Consider the following 19,822-nt stretch of genomic DNA (forward strand, 5'->3'; position numbering starts at 1 on the left):
TCATGGCACACCACATCAACCGAGGGTAAAAAGATACCGTGAGCAGAAGCCTATGACTACTTACGCCATATACACTTGAGGCTCACTCGTTACTCATGCGGAGTGTGTTCACATAAGTGTGAACAGAGCCTAAATTGTTTTATAACTCTTAGGCCTCAAGCACACGACCGTATTTTTGACCCATGTCCGATCCACATTTTTTGTGGATCTCACATGGACCCATTCATTTCTTTGGGTCCGCCATCATCAATTTGCTGACCACTTCCATGAGGCTGGGCCACAGAACTTGTCCTATTTTTGTCCATTTTGTGGACAAGAATATGCTTTTTTACAGTGGGTCCTGCAAAAATTGCAGAATGCACGTGGACCACACCGCACGTGGACCACACCGTGATTTGCGGTCTTAAAGGGGTTGTTTGATTTTTTTTATATTGATGACCTCTCCAATGACACAACTGCTGCAGATCCTTTATCGATTTATTGATCCGAATCATCCTCTTTGGCTGCCTGAAGATGGTCAGATTTTGTTAAAGTTTTCCAATCCAGTTTTTAAGATAAAACCAGGACCAGTGGTCCTCACAATGGGAAACCGTAAGCATCAAAAAGGACGTGGACAAATGGTTGTCATATTGGAGTGGGGTCCCATTCCAGGTTCTGCTATTGAAGCCATACAGTCAGGTCCATAAATATTGGGACATCTACACAATTCTAACATTTTTGGCTCTATACACCACCACAATGGAACTGAAATGAAACGAACAAGTAGTGCTTTAACTGCAGACTGTCAGCTTTAATTTTAGGGTATTTACATCCAAATCAGATGAATGGTGTAGGAATTACAACAGTTTGCATACGTGCCTCCCACTTGTTAAGGGACCAAAAGTAATGGGACAGAATAATCATAAATCAAACTTTCACTTTTTAATACTTGGTTGCAAATCCTTTGCAGTCAATTACAGCCTGAAGTCTGGAACACATAGACATCACCAGACGCTGGGTTTCATCCCTGGTGATGCTCTGCCAGGCCTCTACTGCAACTGCCTTCAGTTCCTGCTTGTTCTTGGGGCATTGTCCCTTCAGTTTTGTCTTCAGCGAGTGAAATGCATGCTCAATCGCATTCAGGTCAGGTGATTGACTTGGCCATTGCATAACATTCCACTTCTTTCCCTTAAAAAACTCTTTGGTTGCTTTTGCAGTATGCTTTGGGTCATTGTCCATCTGCACTGTGAAGCGCCATCCAATGAGTTCTTTATTCATATTTAAGACATACCCTGGGTAAGGTTTATCAAATAGTTTATTTACAGATGCCTATGCAGGCGTTGAACCTATCTTGTCCCAGGTGAAAATTTAATACTTCACTTTTATTATTATTTGGGTTAAAATACGTGCTTTATACCTTTATTTAATTTTACTTGATGAACCAAATAATAGAAAAAGATTAAGAATACAGTAAACACTCCACTGCGTGGTCAAATGATGCTCAGTGAGTCAGGAGGGAGAGCACGTGCACTATCTCTCACCCCTGTCACTTATAGGCAGTTAGCTGCCTTCATGTCGCTTGCAGTGACACCTTCATCTAGGCTAAGTTGTGGGAGCTGAACTCACTCTTCCCACTTCTAATAGGGCACATGGATAATGCCATATGTTAGCTGACTTCTGTCTATCCCTTTGGTGGTACACACTGCGTACATAACATTCACGGTTTGAATACCATATCACACTGATAAACTACTCTAGCTTTTATAAGTAGGCCATCCGGACTACTGCTAACTAACTGACAGTGGAGTAGATCGCTGATTTAAAAGCTAAATCTGCCCCCCAACATGTTTCACTAGATAACTGGCTTCTTCAGAGGATTTGGGCAGCAATGAATACCCTATCAGACTGAAAGTTTATATAGGGGGTAATGTGATTGACAGACTTTGCACCCAGTGCAATGAGTGACTGAGTACCTGTCATCTGCCTGCGACTGTAACCACACCCCCATGATGAGGTCAACTACCAAACCAATAAAGAGAAAAAAAAAAAAAAAAAGTGACATGAGCTACATCATGTGTCTGTAACCACACACCCATGACAAAGTGAGCTACCAGTCTGCGCCATCTACCTATATCATCATCCCTGCGTCCATCGTCATCCAAGTCGCTTACTGAGAGCGTCATCGGTGACGTCTTGCCCTTTCAGTAGCTGCACCGACACTTAGAACGCAAGGCCTCGTTTGATTGAACTGCGCATACGCACAGACTTTTAAACCGCGCATGCGCGCTGACTTTGATTCTCAACAAGGGGAATACTGCGCACACAGCGGCTGCGCAAACACTTAAAACTAGACGTCGGTACATCATGTCATCTGTGCACCATAAGAGTGCTGTGATTAGTGATATTAGTATTAGTATCTAAAAATAAGACTAGTCAAATTAAAATAAGTAGATGTAATGCTATATAAAAGTGATGAGATACTTATAAATAAACAAATATTAAGTGGGCTCTAAACTCTACTGCCCTAAGTAATATATTTTATATATAATACTACATAGATGACATGATGATCTATAATAGCCAAGTGTCACTCAATACTGAGATGTTGTATCCCTTAGGTACTGTAACGACTATAGTGCCTCAGCTGTATAATTTAAAGGGGGGGGGGGGGTAATTCAATGAGTTCTGAAGCATTTGGCTGAATATGAGCAGATAATATTGCCCGAAACACTTCAGAATTCATCCTGCTGCTTTTGTCAGCAATCACATCATCAATAAATACAACAGAACCAGTTCCATTGGCAGCCATACATGCTCACGCCATGACACTACCACCACCATGCTTCACTGATGAGGTGGTATGCTTAGGATCATGAGCAGTTCCTTTCGTTCTCCATACTCTTCTCTTCCCATCACTCTGGTACAAGTTGATCTTGGCCTCATCTGTCCATAGGATGTTGTTCCAGAACCGTGAAGGCTTTTTTTAGATGTCGTTTGGCAACTCTAATCTGGCCTTCCTGTTTTTAAGGCTCACAAATGGTTTACATCTTGTGGTGAACCCTCTGTATTCACTCTGGTGAAGTCTTCTCTTGATTGTTGACTTTGACAAACATACACCTACCTCCTGGAGAGTGTTCTTGGTCTGGCGAACTGTTGTGAAGGGTGTTTTCTTCACCAGGGAAAGAATTCTTTGGTCATCCACCACAGTTGTTTTCCGTGGTCTTCCGTGTCTTTTGGTGTTGCTGAGGTCACCGATGCGTTCCTTCTTTTTAAGAATGTTCCAAACAGTTGTTTTGGCCATGCCTAATGTTTTTGCCATCTCTCTGATGGGTTTGTTTTGTTTTTTCAGCCTAATGATGGCTTGCTTCACTGATCGTGACAGCTCTTTGGATCTCATCTTGAGAGTTGACCGCAACAGATTCCAAATGCAAATAGCACAATTGAAATGAACTCTGGACCTTTTATCTGCTTATTGTAATTGGGATAACGAGGGAATAACACACACCTGGCCATGGAACAGCTGAGAAGCCAATTGTTCCCTTACTTTTGGTTCCTTAAAAAGTGGGAGGCACATATCCAAACTATTGCAATTCCTACACCGCTCACCTGATTTGGATGTAAATCACCTCAAATTAAAGCTGACAGTCTGCAGTTAAAGCACATCTTGTTCGTTTCATTTCAGTTCCATTGTGGTGGTGTATAGAGCCAAAAATGTTAGAATTGTGTTGATTTCCCAATATTTATGGACCTGACTATAGTTACTTGTTATGCCCCGGAGTATAAATGTTCATTTGAATTTTTTTAAATCTGTTTAATGTATTATTATGGATAAGAAAAATAATGAAAGTAAAAGCAAACATGTAGTATCTTCATTCACTCTTAAATGATGGGTTATTAAATCCTTTCATGCCTGGAGTCTCCAGCTCTTTGTCTTCCTGCTTCACAGGCTCTTCTTTCATTTGTGTGTATCGCTCGATCCCTTTTCTATCTGTAATTTCCATCCCCTTGTCTTCATTCTTCACCCTTTCATCCTTCATATGTTGATACCTCTCACCACGATTTTTTGGAAAGGCCGGACCCCAGTTTTGAGCTGGTCTACAACAACTCACAATACGCTGTAAGAGGGAAACAATAAACTTGATATAATTATACAGATGTAGCCGAGCTAAAATAATTCTGATAACACGTCACAGAGTTATCTTGTGCTGTCTTTTGAAATACATTGAAAGAGTTAGCTAACCTTTTTGTACAATTTTTTGCTTAAAGGAGTTGTCCGAGTTGTCAGCTCTGAACCCGGACATATCCCCATTTTCACCCAGGCAGCCCCCCCCCCCCCCCCCCCTGATATGAGCATTAGAGCATTTCATGCTCTGATGCTCTTTTTTTGCCCTGTGCTGAATCATGCAGGCCAAAGGCTTTTTTTGGAGATCCGGTGACGTACCGGGCTCTCTGTGGGTAAAGCTTAAAGCTAGGTATGGACTTCCTCTTAGCAGTGAGCTCGGTGACGGCATTGGCACTAATGGGCGGGCTTTAGCACTGTTCTAGCCTGTAAAACAGCTAGGGCAGTGCTGAAACCTGCCCATCAGAACCAAAGATGTTACCAGCAACACTGCTAGGCGGAAGCCTCCACCTAGCAGTGTAAAAATGTAAACAAAAAAGCCCTTTTCCTGCGTGATACAGCACAGGGCACGGGAGAGCATCAGAGCATGAAATGCTCCGAAGCTCATATCAGAGGGGCCGTCTGGGTGAAAATGAGGATATGTCCGGGTTCAGCTCTGAACCCAGACAACCCCTTTAACTTGTAAATCGTCAAGTTTACCACCGGCTGCATCTCTATATTTGTGCCTAAGGTATCACATCTGCCCTGCTTTCATTGCAAACAAAATACTGAAGCTTAGATGGTTATCATTTAGATCTCATCTAAAAGACTTTCTTAAGATATCCTGTAGGTGCAGGACCTAGAAAACAGGCCGACTGGTCCACTATTAACTGTTGCATGAACTTGGTAGCATTTCATTTCAAATAGACAATGGGTCATAAGTATTACTCAAGTATACTTATTTAAAGGGGTTATCCAGTTCCCCCCCCCCCTCTAGTTAACGGTAACTGTGGATAAAGTCAGATTTACTTGCTCCATTCCAGCTCCATGAGTCTCGTGCTGTCTTCCCTGGATATCTGGTCCGTGTTTGTCAGCTTCTGCAAATTCTGGGTCATATGCCCTGCTGCAGCCAATGGCTAACCTCAATGGTGATACGTCTTCATGGGTTTGCGACTCAGCAGCAATGTGCCACTTGGGTACACATCACGGCTGAGGCCAGTCATTGGCCGTAGCTGTGAACATGACCTTGTCTTTGCAGAAGTTGCTAAATGGGGACTGGTGGTCCAGTGCAAAGAGCCTGGGTGCTATGGTACTGGAACAGAACTATGAGGATGCTGGCTGGACAATAAATTAAAATAAAATAAAATTACAACTCCTTTATGACTTGGGATCTTATTCTTCTAGGAAGCTGACACATTACCCAAGTTAAGGCCATGCAAAGAAGAGGATTAGGAAAGCCTCATGGTCTATGGCAGGCTTGGTCGACTTGCGGCTCTCCAGCTATTGTAAAACTACAACTGCCACCATGCCCTGCTGTAGACCAATAGCTGTAGGTAGTCTGGGCATGCTGGGAGTTGTAGTTTTTCAACCGCTGGAGAGCCTCAGGTTGGCCATCCCTGGTCTATGGTTTCAAGGCAACAGAGATAACCTCTGATGTTAGGATGTTATAAGGATGTAATATGATAATAATAATAATGAAAACTGCTAAAACATAGCAAAAATAAAAGAAAACACCCTCCACCACTGAACATATCCATTATATACCGACCTGGAAAATATTTCCTTCAGCTTGGATTATCTTGACAACTGCTATAATAGGAATCCATATGAGGCAGAAGACAACCATGAGGAATCCCAGAGTTACTCCCCATTTAGGATAATCAACACCATTATGTTTGGGGGCTTCAAATGTTACCAGTGACCAAACCAAAATCACCTGGAAGAAGTACAAAACATGTCTGTGATACAGTAGTCAAATGAAATGTTTTGCAGGTTAATTCAGTTTTTTGCTAGTAAAATTGGTTTTAGGAATTATCTGTATTAGGAAACCATTTTCAGATACTCAATTGGGAATCTCAGAGTTAATAGATAAAGAGGGGTCCCGCTATCAGCCCGAGTACAGAGCAGCTACAAAGACTTGTCTCTCTGTATGATTTTACATGTCCGTGCATTGCATGGACAGTTTACTGATTTCCACAGGAGCCGTGCAGTGCTTCTTTTCACCTGTGGAGGTGCTGCAGCTGAACCCTTCCTGCAATGAGATTTGCAATGGAATAATGATAAGACTGCTACACATTGTAAATATGATAAGGATACAGAAACAGTTGTAATTTGTTAGGATGATAATTCATTTCTGACAGTGGTTTTAATTGGTCACTTACTCCTACAAAACAGAAAACTGAATTTGAGTTCTTCTCTGATTAGATGTCTAGGTTTTAATGGTATCGTAACTGAATAAACTTGACATATAATTTATTATGCCATTATCTAGAAGATGGTCATGCACTTACAGCTAAGAGCACAGGAGACACAAAATACCAGCAGGCTCTCCACCACAACCAGAAGATCCAGTGCTTCTTACCAATCATCATTTCTATATCCAAGATAACCCTATTGCCACCTGTTAAGGAGAAAAATGAATCTGAACTTTATCAGGAAAATGCAAGAAAAAGTGAGATGAGTAATAATGAGCGGGATATGCAAAAAGGAACAATGATCAAACAGTGGATAATTTAAATGGGTTGTCCCAACTAAACATGTTTAGTTTTTAAGCCAACATTTGGATCTCAGTGAGTCTGTAGCTGATTTATTCAATAAAATCTATTTGCATAGCAACACCTGATGTTTGCTATTTTTCTAATTTCTCTGTTCACCTTTCTCAGGTGGACGCACATGCTCAGTTCCATATTTCAACTGCCACCAGCTGCAGAGAACAGGACACACCCCCTGAGCCGCCTGCTTGAAATAAATCTAGCAGAGCAATTGGAGCAATGAATGGGGAGATCTCTGGATCTATGTGAGGTACAGGGCTGGTTCTATCTTTGTTGGAAAGAGATTATCATGTACCACACCGTGTCTGGATTTCATTTTTTACATTAATCGTGGAACAACCCCTTTAGGGATTCTATAATAGAGTCATAGAAAAATGAGTTACTACCTGTCTACTTCCTGGACAGACCCTTTACCTTCAGCTATCCTTATTTTTATCATTTGTAATATTGTCATTACAATAATCTCATTGTACATTTAAAGTGTCAGAAAATGTAGGTTCTCAACCTTTGATATGTGTATGCCATGTCTCTAGGTTTTTTTTTAAAATTTAAATTAGTCTTTATTTCAATTTCATAGAAAAAAAAACATCCGAAAAATACATCAATCCAATATCAAAAAGACATAGATATTAACCATTCATAATAATAATTTTAATTTTATTTATTCCCTCCCACTACCCATAGGGAGAGGAAGGGGGGGGGGGACGTGAAAGAGAAAAAAAAATAAAAAAACACAACATCCAGCCCTAAAGTAACCAATTTTTCCATACTTCATCCGAATTTTGCCATTTTTTACTATAACTCTCCATCACACGTTCTTCTATAATTAAATTATCTATTGCTTTTTTCCACTGTCCCACTGTCGGTGGATCGGCCGTTATCCATTTCCTAAGTATAACAAGTCTGGCTTGAAATAATACTTTATTCATAACTGATCGTATTTTTTTATCTAACTTCAAATGTTCAGTTGCCCCCAAAATCCAAATGACTGGGTCATAGGGCAGCCGAACTTTCAGACGCAAAAATATGATTTCTAGTATTTCTATCCAGTATCTGAAGAGTTTGGGGCATCTCCAAAAACAATGTATTAAATCGGCTTTTTCATCCCGACATTTTAAACACTTATCTGACTCCCTCACACCCATTCTTTTCAACATCCATGGAGACCTATGTAATCTATGCAATATGAAGAATTGTGAAATCTTATATGAGCCCCTATCAGAGACCCTCGCATAATTTCTGAGGGCATCTCTCCATTTCTCCTCCGTAAAAGATTCTAGTTCTTTCTCCCATTTTCTTACGGCCGGCATTATAATCCTTTTTTTCCTTCCCTCCATCAGAATCCCATATCTCCTTGCGGTTGTTCCTCCTCCTTCCCCTCTAATAAATTTGTCCAGCATATCCGATTTTTCCCTTCTATACCTATCCTCTTGATCCACTGTCCGCAGCGCATTCCTAAGCTGAAAGTATTTATACATATCTCTATGGGGAATCCCAAATTCCGTTACCATTGTATTAAAGTCCTTCAAGTTGTCTTCCTTGAAAATCTGATCTATATATTTCATTCCTTTTTTTTCCCAATCTATATAAACCCTAATCGTTTCTAATTCCTTTAAATTAAAATTTTTCCAAATCAGTGTATAGTGCCTTTAATCTCTATACCTTTAATCTCTAATATTTTTTTAATTTCCCCCCATACGTAATCCATTAAATTTAATATTCTATTACCAGTGTTTTTTTTCCCAAAAAACCTGATTCCAGCACCTCTAACTGATTCCACTCCTCTTTCCAACCCCATCTATTTATTTCTTGACTAACCGCCAAACTTTCTAAACTACCCTTTATATTCCCATATTGTGTTATTAGATAATAGAAAAACAGATTGGGAACCGCTAATCCTCCATCCCGCACTGGAAGCTGAAGAACTTCTTTCTTTATCCGAGGGATAGCTCCCTTCCAAATAAATTCCCCCATTAGGATATCAAATAGCTTAAAAATACTCTGTGGTATTCTCACTGGAGCATTTTGCAAGACATAGAGTATTTTTGGGAGAAAGACCATTTTTATTAAATTTACCCGACCTTGTATTGACATTGGTAGTCTTTTCCATATATGTATTTTAGTTCTTAATTCTTTTATTAAGGGGAGAACATTTAATTTCTCATACTCTTCTATATTTCCAGAAATTTGTATACCGAGATATTTGAATTTCTCTTTTTTTTTTAGAACGTGAACCCGTAAGTCTCCCTGTGATTGACCATCTCCTAATATTAACATGTGTGATTTCCCCCAATTAATATTTAAACCAGAAAACAAACCAAACGTATCTATTATTTCTATCACTCTATTGAACTGATCCCCAGTATTCTGCAAAAAAGTAAAATATCATCCGCATACATTAACATTTTTTCCTCTCCACCCAGATATTGAAACCCTTTAATCTCCCTATCATTTCTTATTATATTTGCCAAAGGCTCAATTGCTATAGCAAATAACAGTGGGGAGAGAGGGCATCCCTGCCTAGTGCCCCGGTATAGGGCAAACGGCAGGGACAAGCTCCCATCCACCACTACTCTGGCCCTTGGGTTAAGATATATTAACTGGATCCATCTTATAAATCCCTCCCCTATTCCAACCCTTTTTAATACTGTCCATAAATACTCCCATTCAATACAGTCGAATGCCTTTTGGGCATCCAATGAAAGTATCACTTTCTCCCCTACGTCTGATGTATTAGCTTCAATATTAAGGAACAATATATTTGAATATATTGTTCTACCCGGAATAAAGCCTGTCTGATCTTTATTTATTATTCCTGTAATAACCTTTGTCAGCCTATCCGCCAAGACCTTTGCCAAAATTTTTACATCAGTATTAAGAAGAGATATTGGCCTGTATGACCCGGGATCTAGTTGTTCTTTTCCCTTTTTTGGAATTAATGTAATAATTGCTTCCTTCATGGAGTCCGGTAGATCACCCAGTTTCCGGGATTCATCCAGTGTTATTTTTAACTCAGGTACTAAAACCTGGGAGAAGGTTTTATATATTTCAAAAGGGAGCCCATCACCCCCTGGTGCTTTTTCGGCATTTACCTTCCCCAACACTGAATTTATTTCTGCCACCGATATTTCTTTTTCTAAATATTCTTTTTGGGCCTGGGATATCTTACTAAAAGGAATCTTATCTAGGTATAAATCTAATTCTTGTTTTGAATATTGTACCCTAGACTTGTAAAGCTCTAGGAAGTACTCCACGAACACTTTTTTAATACCTTCCGGTGTACTAACCAATTTACTCGTATTATCCTTAATTGCCCCGATCCATGATTTCCCTTTTTGATTTCTCACTATATTTGCTAAAAGTTTACCAACCTTTTCACCCTCCGAAGCTAACCGGATCCCTTGAAAAAGCAATTCTTTCCTAGTTTTTTCTAACTGATATATTTTTAATTTTTCTTGCTCTTCCTCCCAAACAATCTTATTGAAATCAGTGGGGTACCTTTTACATACCGTTGCTGCTTCTTGTAATTTCTTTTCCAATAGATTCCCTTTCTCTCTAACACTTTTCTTCCAATAATTTACCATTTTTAACAACACTCCTCTCAAAAATGCCTTAGCCGTGTCCCAAACCATTAATCTATTGGCAGAACCAGTATTCACTTTAAAAAAAAATGTAACTCCTCTATTATACTCTCATTATCTGTGATCAAAAACAACCAATGAGGGTTAAACTTGAACAGCGGGACAGTGCTCTTTTTATTCAAGTCTAAGTCAATTACCATTGCATTATGGTCTGACAAAGCCATAGGTATATACTTGATCCTAATTCTGTTTTGGGAAATTAAATTTTTATTTCCGAAAAGCATATCTATTCTTGACCAGGTTTGATGTGTTTTTGAATAACAGGAGTACATAGTTTCACCCGGATTCTGGGCGCGCCACACGTCTACCCAATTAAATTCCAGGGCTAGCTTACATAAGTCTACATTTTGTGCTCCTCCCCCTCTGCCAGAAGTTCTATCCCTGAGTGGATCCATAACCGCATTATAATCACCCACTGCAATCAATATACATTCCTGCTTATTCAACGTAAATCCATACAATTGATACAATACATCTGGCTTGTAAGGTGGTGGGATATACGTATATATTAGCAATTACAGTTTTAATCCCTTCTATATAACAATGTAAGAAGAGGTATCTGCCACAGTCATCGGCCTCACATGCCACAACTTCAAATTTAATCTTCTTATGTACCAGAATTGAGACCCCTCTGGAATAGGTAGTATACACCAAATGATATCCCTCCACCATCCATCTCCTCTCCAACCACCTTACTGATTCCTTATCCAAATGTGTCTCCTGGAGACAGATGATGGCCGGCAGAAACCTCTTCATCCACTCAAGGATAGCGTATCTTTTAACCCTCTCACGAAGCCCTCTCACATTCAATGAAAGGATCCTAACCATCTTCTAGCAGAGGGGGAGGAAGAAGAGAAAAAAAAAAAACACACACGTCCCCCCCTCCCACATCCCGTACTTACCCCCCCCCCTATCCAAGCAGTCTGGGCGACTCCATAACTTAGCATAAAGACCCCTTTCCCCTCCCCCACCCCCGGCCTCAGAGGCCCTCCCCATCCGCCCATTCACTGACTTCTTCCGGAGTCTGGAAAAAAATGCTCCTGCCTTTATACTCCACCCTTAATTTCGCCGGGAAGAGCTGCCTCCCTTAGTCTTTTTTTAACAGTTATAAATTCTCTCCTTTGTGCATTAGTACTAAATGAGTAGTCTGGAAAAAGTTTAATCTTTACACCCTGTATATGATATTTATCTGAAGTTCTGGCGTCATATAATAATCCATCACGGTCCTTAGTCGATAAATATTTCACCAATATAGGCCTAGGATAGTCCCCTGGGACCCTATTTTTTGTGGGGACCCTGTGTGCTCTTTCAATAGAGAATAAGGGGGAGAGAGTACCCTCTTTGCTATTCTCCCTTATCCATTTCTCCATAAATTCAGTACAATTCTCTCCCTCTGCTCGTTCTGGGACCCCCACACATCTTATATTAGATCTTCTTAATCTGTCCTCCTGATCAACCAGTTTTTGTTCCATCTTACCATTTATCTGTTTTAAAGATACCACCTCCTTCTCTAACTTCTGCACAGATTGCTCTAGGGTAGGGATCCTTTTCTCCATCTCATACAAGCGCTGCCTTACTTTCTCCATTTCATCTCGTATCACCATAACATCAGTTTGCACTGCCCCAAGCTGCGTTACCAAATTACCCATTAAGTTTTCCATCCGTGAAACAGTGCAAAGTATGTCCTGCACCATTCTTACATCTGTTTCGGTATATGTCACTGGGGCTCCCCTCTCCCCCTCTCCGCCCTCAGGTGTTATCTCATGTGTTGGGCCCTGAAGTCTAACATCTGCATTTTTTTCTTTTTGTGGAGATCTAGGCCCTGGTGAGTGAGGGAACAAGTATTTATTTAAACCCTGTTGCTTAGATCCACTTTCTAGCCCTGTTACTGATCGCCTAGCGATACTCCCTGTAGGGCCACGCTGTTCCTCCCTTCTTTTTGACGGCATTTTCAATTTCTTAACTTTCCCGCGCCCTTTACTATATAAGCCCTTGGAAAAAATCACCTCTATTCCCTTCTCTTCCTCCTCTCTCCCCTCCCCCTACCTATCTTATCAGACAGTTAGTTACAAAGTTGTTAGTAAAAGTAATAATAAGGCAAAAAAAAAAAAAAAAAATATTTCCCCTTTTTCAAATTAGTCGTAAACATCAAGAAACAAACAATAAACAATAAATTAAACCATATCTAAACACTAGTTAGTCCGGGAAAAAAATAATAATTACACAATGTTAAATAATCCTTAAGCCTATGCCTCTCAAAAAGAGCCAGGAACCAAAGGCCTATAGTCCAAACATATGAAAAAAGCGTAATTAGTCCCAATTTTTTTTAGTAAGGTTAGTTTAACTTTGAACCTATAATAGGGAGAGTTTTAGAGATGTTGAAATGAGGTTAATCCCTTTTTGGAAGAACTTCTTCAGAGGATTAGAGTCGGAGTCTCGGGGTCAAAAAATTGAGGTAACAAATAGGGGCTTAAACACCAATAAGCCGACTGGTGAGCAGTATACTCAGTAATAAACACGGTATATTCGCTCCTACTTGTTATTTTTTTTTCCTTCACTCGCGCTTCTCTCATTTTTTTTTTTCACTCTATTCCTCCCAAAATTCTTCCAAGGATACAAATAGACCGGGGGCTGTACCCTGGAGTCCGCAGCTATCAAAGTATCTTCACCCCTGTTACCCTCTGCATGAGGCTCGAAGCCAACAACTCCTATAGGAATCCTCAAAGTCCCGCTCCAGCATGCTCTAGAAGGGGGAGAACAAACATCCCCAAAAGAGCCTTAAACAAATGTTACAAGCTCTAGCACACATGTGCAACTCACGACCTCCTCTGGCTCAAGTCCGCCATTCCACAGCACCTGCGGCTCATTCCTCGGCACCTACGGGCAGCAGCGGCTCCTCCTGTAAGCGGCAAGCCCAGGTATCAGTGCTCCGATTTCAGCGTCGGGTATCCTTCCACACCGCCTGCGGACCATGGCATCCCCATCTACGCCTCCTTCACAGACCAGGTGACAGCATCAGATCTCCGGTATCAGCGGTATTGGTGTTAACGTCCCCCCGCTTGCCTCAGCATAGCGGCTTAGCAGGAGCAAGCAGGAGCGAGCAGACAGGACAGGACAGCCGGCGTGCCGGGGGAGCGGAGGGGCGGGGCCTAACGTCTCACATCAGACGCTCCATATTTCAACTGCCACCAGCTGCAGAGAACAGGACACACCCCCTGAGCCGCCTGCTTGAAATAAATCTAGCAGAGCAATTGGAGCAATGAATGGGGAGATCTCTGGATCTATGTGAGGTACAGGGCTGGTTCTATCTTTGTTGGAAAGAGATTATCATGTACCACACCGTGTCTGGATTTCATTTTTTACATTAATCGTGGAACAACCCCTTTAAGGATTCTATAATAGAGTCATAGAAAAATGAGTTACTACCTGTCTACTTCCTGGACAGACCCTTTACCTTCAGCTATCCTTATTTTTATCATTTGTAATATTGTCATTACAATAATCTCATTGTACATTTAAAGTGTCAGAAAATGTAGGTTCTCAACCTTTGATATGTGTATGCCATGTCTCTAGGGGTTACTTGCACTTTCCTCAAGCCTTAAAAGCTGCAATGCAATGTCTGTTTGTACTCTTTGTTTTTAATCGTTTGCTATTTAAGGGTTCATGCTCACTGTCATATTATAGAACCAGGTAGTATGGACCTATTATATAGCACACATGAAATGTTAAGGGTCCATACTGGATATACAATGAGCCCAGGAGGGGAGAGTGAGAGGAGGAGAGTGGTTGTGGTAGGTGCAATGATGAGGGCGGTAGTTCTCACAGTGGCAGTTCTCACCCTGGTGCTCCCTTGACTGTGCACTGTTGGGGGTATGCACCCTTTCTTCCCTTGGAGCACACCCTGGACATTTGGGGTGTCCTGTCTGGTGGTATTTGGGTTGCCCTTGTTGATGACAGGGTGCGAGGTAGGTGTAGGGCCAGCAGATGGATGTTGAAGTCCATGAACAGGTGCATTTGGGAATAATAAAAAAGTATTTATTTACTGAATAGATGATGGGAGTTGCCGTACATATAGCAGCAATAGGCAGGTAGTTCCAAAGCAGTGGCGTAGTGAGGAGGGCAGCCGACTGGGGGAGTGCACTCGCCGGGCAATTCACTCAGGTGGTGTAGCAGAAGCCATTTGTTCCCTGCTTCACCTTTCAGCTGATCCCCAGCAGACATACATCACACCGCGGGCTGTGTGCGAGGAACTGTGCTAGATTTGCAGATCATCAGCAAAACAATTGAGTATTTGTGTTTTTTATGTAGCTGGGGAGGGCATTAGGGGCCAAAGAGGGACATAAGCAGGAAATAACTATACTGAGGGGGCACAAAGGTGGGCATAAGTACTGTGAAGGGGCACTAAGGTGGGCATAATTACTGTGAATGGGCACAAAGGTGGGGTAATTACTGTGAAGGGGCACAAAGGTGGGCATAACTACTGTGAGTGGAAGAAAGGTGTGCATAACTACTGTGAAGGGGCACAAAAATTGCATACCTTACTACTGTAAGGGGACATAATGTGGGCAAAACTGTAGTGAGGGTGCACAATTCCATTCTCATTAACAATCTCTGCAATTCCCAGTCTGCAAGGTGAAGAACTTAAATCCAGATGACTAGTCCATTTCAAGGTGTAGCAGGTGTTGGACGCAATTAACGCTTTCCACATGCAGTAAAGTTTTTTGCCATAAACAAAAGTAACTTTACTGTCTGTCCACCGTGGCCTTGGTTCTCAATCATCTATAAATGTGTGTTCTCCTTCTCTTAGGGTAGTGTTTCATTTCAGTTGCTTCTCCAGCAGCTTTCAGTCTTAGGAATGGTGTTTTCCTTAGGAATGGCCTGTTTAACTGCAGGAATCACCAAACAGGCTAAAAACCTCCAAGAGGCGACCAGAATCACTGGCTGATACAACCAGAATAGTCTGTAACCAGACACTCCTAACCAGGAAGGGGCAGGGCTAAGGATGAGTGAACCAGTTCTGATCTAACGGCGTTTGGTCCAAACTTTGCTATTTTTCAAACAGAAGACAAACCCAAATCTTCCTGGGATTGTTTGGGACGAGTCCACTAAAATTACAGACAGCTTAAGTGAGCCAATCAATGTTGCAGCAAACAGGGAGTTGCCCTAGCAGAACGAGCAGAACGCCATTCCATGCTGGGCTGTGAATGAGGGTAGAGCCCTCTACCTTGGCTGCAACATAATGTGTAAAACTATGAGCAGCAGCACATTGCTTAACGCAGTGATTATTGTGGCAATATCCACAGCGTGGCAGCACTCTACCCGTGTGTTCTAAATTTGAGTGTCAATCCTCAGTTGTCCATTTACATATTTTCAGTTTCCACATAGTCGCAATTTAAATTCTTTTATGTGGGTTCCATTTATTTAAACAGCATATATATGTCATTACTGCAGCAATACCTACGATGTGGCAGCAGTCTACCTGTGTGTATTAAGTTGAAATTGAGCTTTAAGCCTCAGTTGTCCATTTACATATTTTCAGTTTCCACATGGTTGCAATTTAATTTTTCTTAGGGGGTGCTTTCAATTTGATTAAGCAGCATATATACATGATTACTGCAGCAATACCAATGGTGTGGCAGCAATCCACCTGTGTATGTTAAGTTGAAACTGAGCTTCAATCTGTTTACGTGCAGTTGTTTTGTGAATTCTATTTCCATACTGTTAAAATTTTAAATTGTTTTAGGACTTGTTCAATTTAATTAAATCAGCATATATATGTGATTAGGACAAGACACAGGGTAGGACAGCAATCTATTAGTAAGTGATACTGAGAAATTGAGCATCAGACCTCAATCGTCCATTTCTGTGAATTCTATTTCCACACGGTTGAAATTTTTTTTTTAGGACTTGTTCAATTTCATTTAATGAGCATATAGCTGATCAACAACAGGCTAGCACACAAAAGTATGAGAGGCCCAAATGTGTCTGGGCTATGAAAGGGTTCCAAACGAAAGACCCAGAGCCAGAATGTGGGTAGTAGCAGCAACAACTATCCAGACCTCCTCCTCCTTCCTCCTGCTCCTCCTCCTTGCAGTCCCAAAGAAGGCTTTCACTAGAGTCCTCTCAGCATTCACTGCCCGTTCCTATAGGGGTGCCTTCCTTTTTCCTAAGATGTGGCAAGAAAACCCAACTATGCCCTATGGCAGATAGTCAAGAGACTTTTCTTATTGACAAGTTATGTGAGAGCAATCAGCGTTTGTACTGTCCTGGGGAGGTGGTGGATGTGGAGGCTGCAGACTCCAGGCATAACCATGTTGCTGTTGGTAGTAGTAGTGGCCGTGGCCCCTGTAGCCACGCTATTGGCGTTGGAGGCAGCAACAGTGGAAGAACAGGGGAGGGGGGCCAAAAGAAACCACCATGATATCCCACAGTCTGAAAGAAGTGAAAGGGAGAAAGCAAAATCATGATGACAATTGTGTGCTAGACAGGACCTGGGAGTTGGTTCAGGGTTCTGAGGAAGAGGCAACATCAAAAGAGGAGGGTGATGGCGCTATTGGCGTTGGAGGCAGCAACAGTGGAAGAACAGGGGAGGGGGGGTCAAAAGAAACCACCATGATATCCCACAGTCTGATAGAAGTGAAAGGGAGAAAGCAAAATCATGATGACAATTGTGTGCTGGAAAGGACCTGGGAGCTGGTTCAGGGTTCTGAGGAAGAGGCCACATCAGAGGAGGAGGGTGATGGTGGCAGCAATAAAAAGCCATGTACCTCCCAAAGTACAGCCAGGATCATGTCTGATTTGGGATTTGGTGATGCTGCTGATGCAGTGGGTGGGTTAGATCCAAAACATGCCAGAGCAAAGGCAAGCTCGGCTGCCTCTAGCTCTGTGCGAGTATCCCCTGTCTGGAAGTTTTTATCCATGCTGCCAGAAGACAAAATCATTGCCTTGTGCAAGCTGTGCAAGAGCAAAATAAAACGTGCTCAGGCAAACACAAACGTAGGCACCACAGCTCTATCAAACCACATGAAGCTGCATCAGCCTATTCCATGGGCAAACAGAGGTGGCAGCCAGCCACTGCAGCAGGAGTTCCCTCCTTCTTCTATTCCCTCTTGCGGGGGCAGTACGGTGTCTTTCACATAGTCATCATCCCTTTCTGCTTCTCCTGCTCAGACCCCTGCTCCACTCTATCATCAGCAATCGATAACAGAATGCACGGCCAGGAAACAACTCTATGTGCCCAGCAATCCGATGGTGCACAAGCTTAATTCCCATCTGGCCAAGTTGCTGGTGGTGCAGTTACTGCTGTACCATTTAGTCAAGTCTACTGCCTTTAGGGAGCTAATGGCATACCCTCAGCCTCGCTAAGAAGATTCTTAGCTGGCATTACTTCTCCCAAAAATCCATCCTTGCCTTGTACTCTCATGTGGCCGACAAAGTGGGCTACACCTGTAGAAGCTCTTATGTGCAGGGACAGTACATGTCTTTCACAAGCCCACTGGGTTAATGTTGAGAAGGATGACTGTGACGAAACTAACCTCGCCACGGTGTTTTGGAGGGGGCTGGTTGCCAGCCTCCTGCCTCAGGATTATGGCCCATACTAACTTTAAAGAAGACAGGCCGGCCGCACAGCTTAAATCTGTCTTTGGAATTGTATTTTGTTATGTGAGGGTACCCAGATGGCTAGTTTAATTGTATTCGTGTGGTCTGAGTGCCATTCGCCTAATGATATGCACTCAGACTTGAGCTATCTGGGAATATGTTAAATGTCTGTGGTTGCTGGGAGGGTGTGACATTGTGTGTTTAAATGGTGATTTCTGTCCTGTTGTCCCCACGTGTGTATTGGCGATCTCCCCTTTGTCCTGAGAGATAATTGGATTATCCCTCGGTTGTCTCTGGGGCAGAGAGGAGGAAACCATGATGCATTGTGGGGATCTGTTCGGTGTGTCGCAGTCTCCATTCTGGTCCCCTGGGGGCGTGTCCACCAGATGGAGACCTGCATAAATACAGGCGAGGAGCCCTCAATAAAGTGTTCCTGTTTTATCCTTCATCATGTTGAGACTGGTGTTTGGATAACTGATCAAACTGGGGGATTGCTATACGCTGAAGATTTGCTATACTCCCCTGGCATAACTACTAGCTCTTGTAAGAGCTGTTCCTGCTCTCTGGCTGTAGGAGAGGTTCACCCACTGGAGCCTTGTCGTAGGTCCAGCGTGGGTGGAGGACGGTGAGACCCCAACCAAGCTGCGGCGGTTCGTGGGGTCTGCAGGGCGTACGGTGTCAAGTGGAGTGCTTGGAGTCCTCGGAAAGCACTAGGAGCATCTATCGACGGAGGTACCCGGTCGGGGTGCTAGGCGTTCCGTTACATTGGTGGCAGCAGTGGGATGGCGTCCTAGTGTGAGGAGAAGCAGCTCAGAGACACCGTTCGTGGAGTATATTGAGGGCAACGCTAGTATCCGTACAGCGCCCCTGGCTACAGCAGGATGGAATCGGCTAGTCTTCGAACAGCGTTCCACTACGAGGAGGATGATTACCCGGACTGGAGGGATGCAGTCCGGAAAGGCGTCTGGCACGAGGCCCTGGAAGATGTACAGCGTCGGCGGGGCGAGTGTCTCCCCAGTGAGGAGCAGCAGTTGCGGATGCGAGTGGCCCTGCGAATGCCCCTTCTGGGAGAGGAGCCCCTGAATGAGTGGGTGACAGAACTGGAGAGCCTGGTATGGAAGGAGCTTTGGCTAGATGACGCCTACCAGGCACTCTGGTGGTATGTGATTCGGCACTCTCCCTGGATGGCTGAGCACGACAGACCCGAGGGTGAGGATTATGATGGCCCTGGCCTGTTGTTTGAGGCCTTCGCAGAACCGGAGTTCGGAGATGCTGGAGGGTCCCGGTTCTGGGATATCTATGACTACAGAGAGGCTATGCATGATTGGGCTACAGCGAGAGAGGTGAGACAAGACCTGGCATCTCTAGTGACAAAGGAGTGGGAGCTGGAGCAGGACTACCAATACTTCTTCAGCTCAATTCGGTCCCAATATACACTGCCAGAGAGCTGGGTGGCAGTCCCAGACCTACAACCCTACAGCTGGGAAGACCCGACTGAAGTATCCCCTGCTTCAGTACTAGCTACAGAGGTAGGGGTCCTCATAGACTGGTCCTGTGAGGAACCACAACAGGCAGGTGGAGACGGGACCGAGGGCTCTCCACCGGGATGCTGGGATGCTGGCCCAGACCCTCAGCAGCAGCCGGAGTTGCCAGGTGCGGACGCAGGTGATCCTGACTCGCAAATGTTGAGGGACCTCACAGACTGGTCCTGGGAGGACCCACAGATGGCAGGT

General features: G+C 43.0%; 1 protein-coding gene across 1 annotated transcript in view; it reads right to left on the reverse strand.

Annotated features, from left to right (window-relative positions):
- Positions 1-3,848: 3,848 nt before the first annotated feature.
- The window catches only part of LOC122919762 (sodium- and chloride-dependent neutral and basic amino acid transporter B(0+)-like), a 73,681-nt gene continuing 57,707 nt past the window's right edge, over positions 3,849-19,822 (reverse strand). Inside the window, exons 12-14 of the mRNA XM_044268947.1 lie at positions 6,589-6,698; positions 5,847-6,014; positions 3,849-4,094 (exon numbers count right to left, since the gene is read on the reverse strand). Of these exons, the coding sequence (XP_044124882.1) occupies positions 3,849-4,094; positions 5,847-6,014; positions 6,589-6,698 (524 nt within the window). The remainder of the gene's footprint in view (positions 4,095-5,846; positions 6,015-6,588; positions 6,699-19,822) is intronic.

This window comes from Bufo gargarizans, chromosome 9 (assembly GCF_014858855.1).
Source record: "Bufo gargarizans isolate SCDJY-AF-19 chromosome 9, ASM1485885v1, whole genome shotgun sequence".
NCBI lineage: Eukaryota > Metazoa > Chordata > Amphibia > Anura > Bufonidae > Bufo > Bufo gargarizans.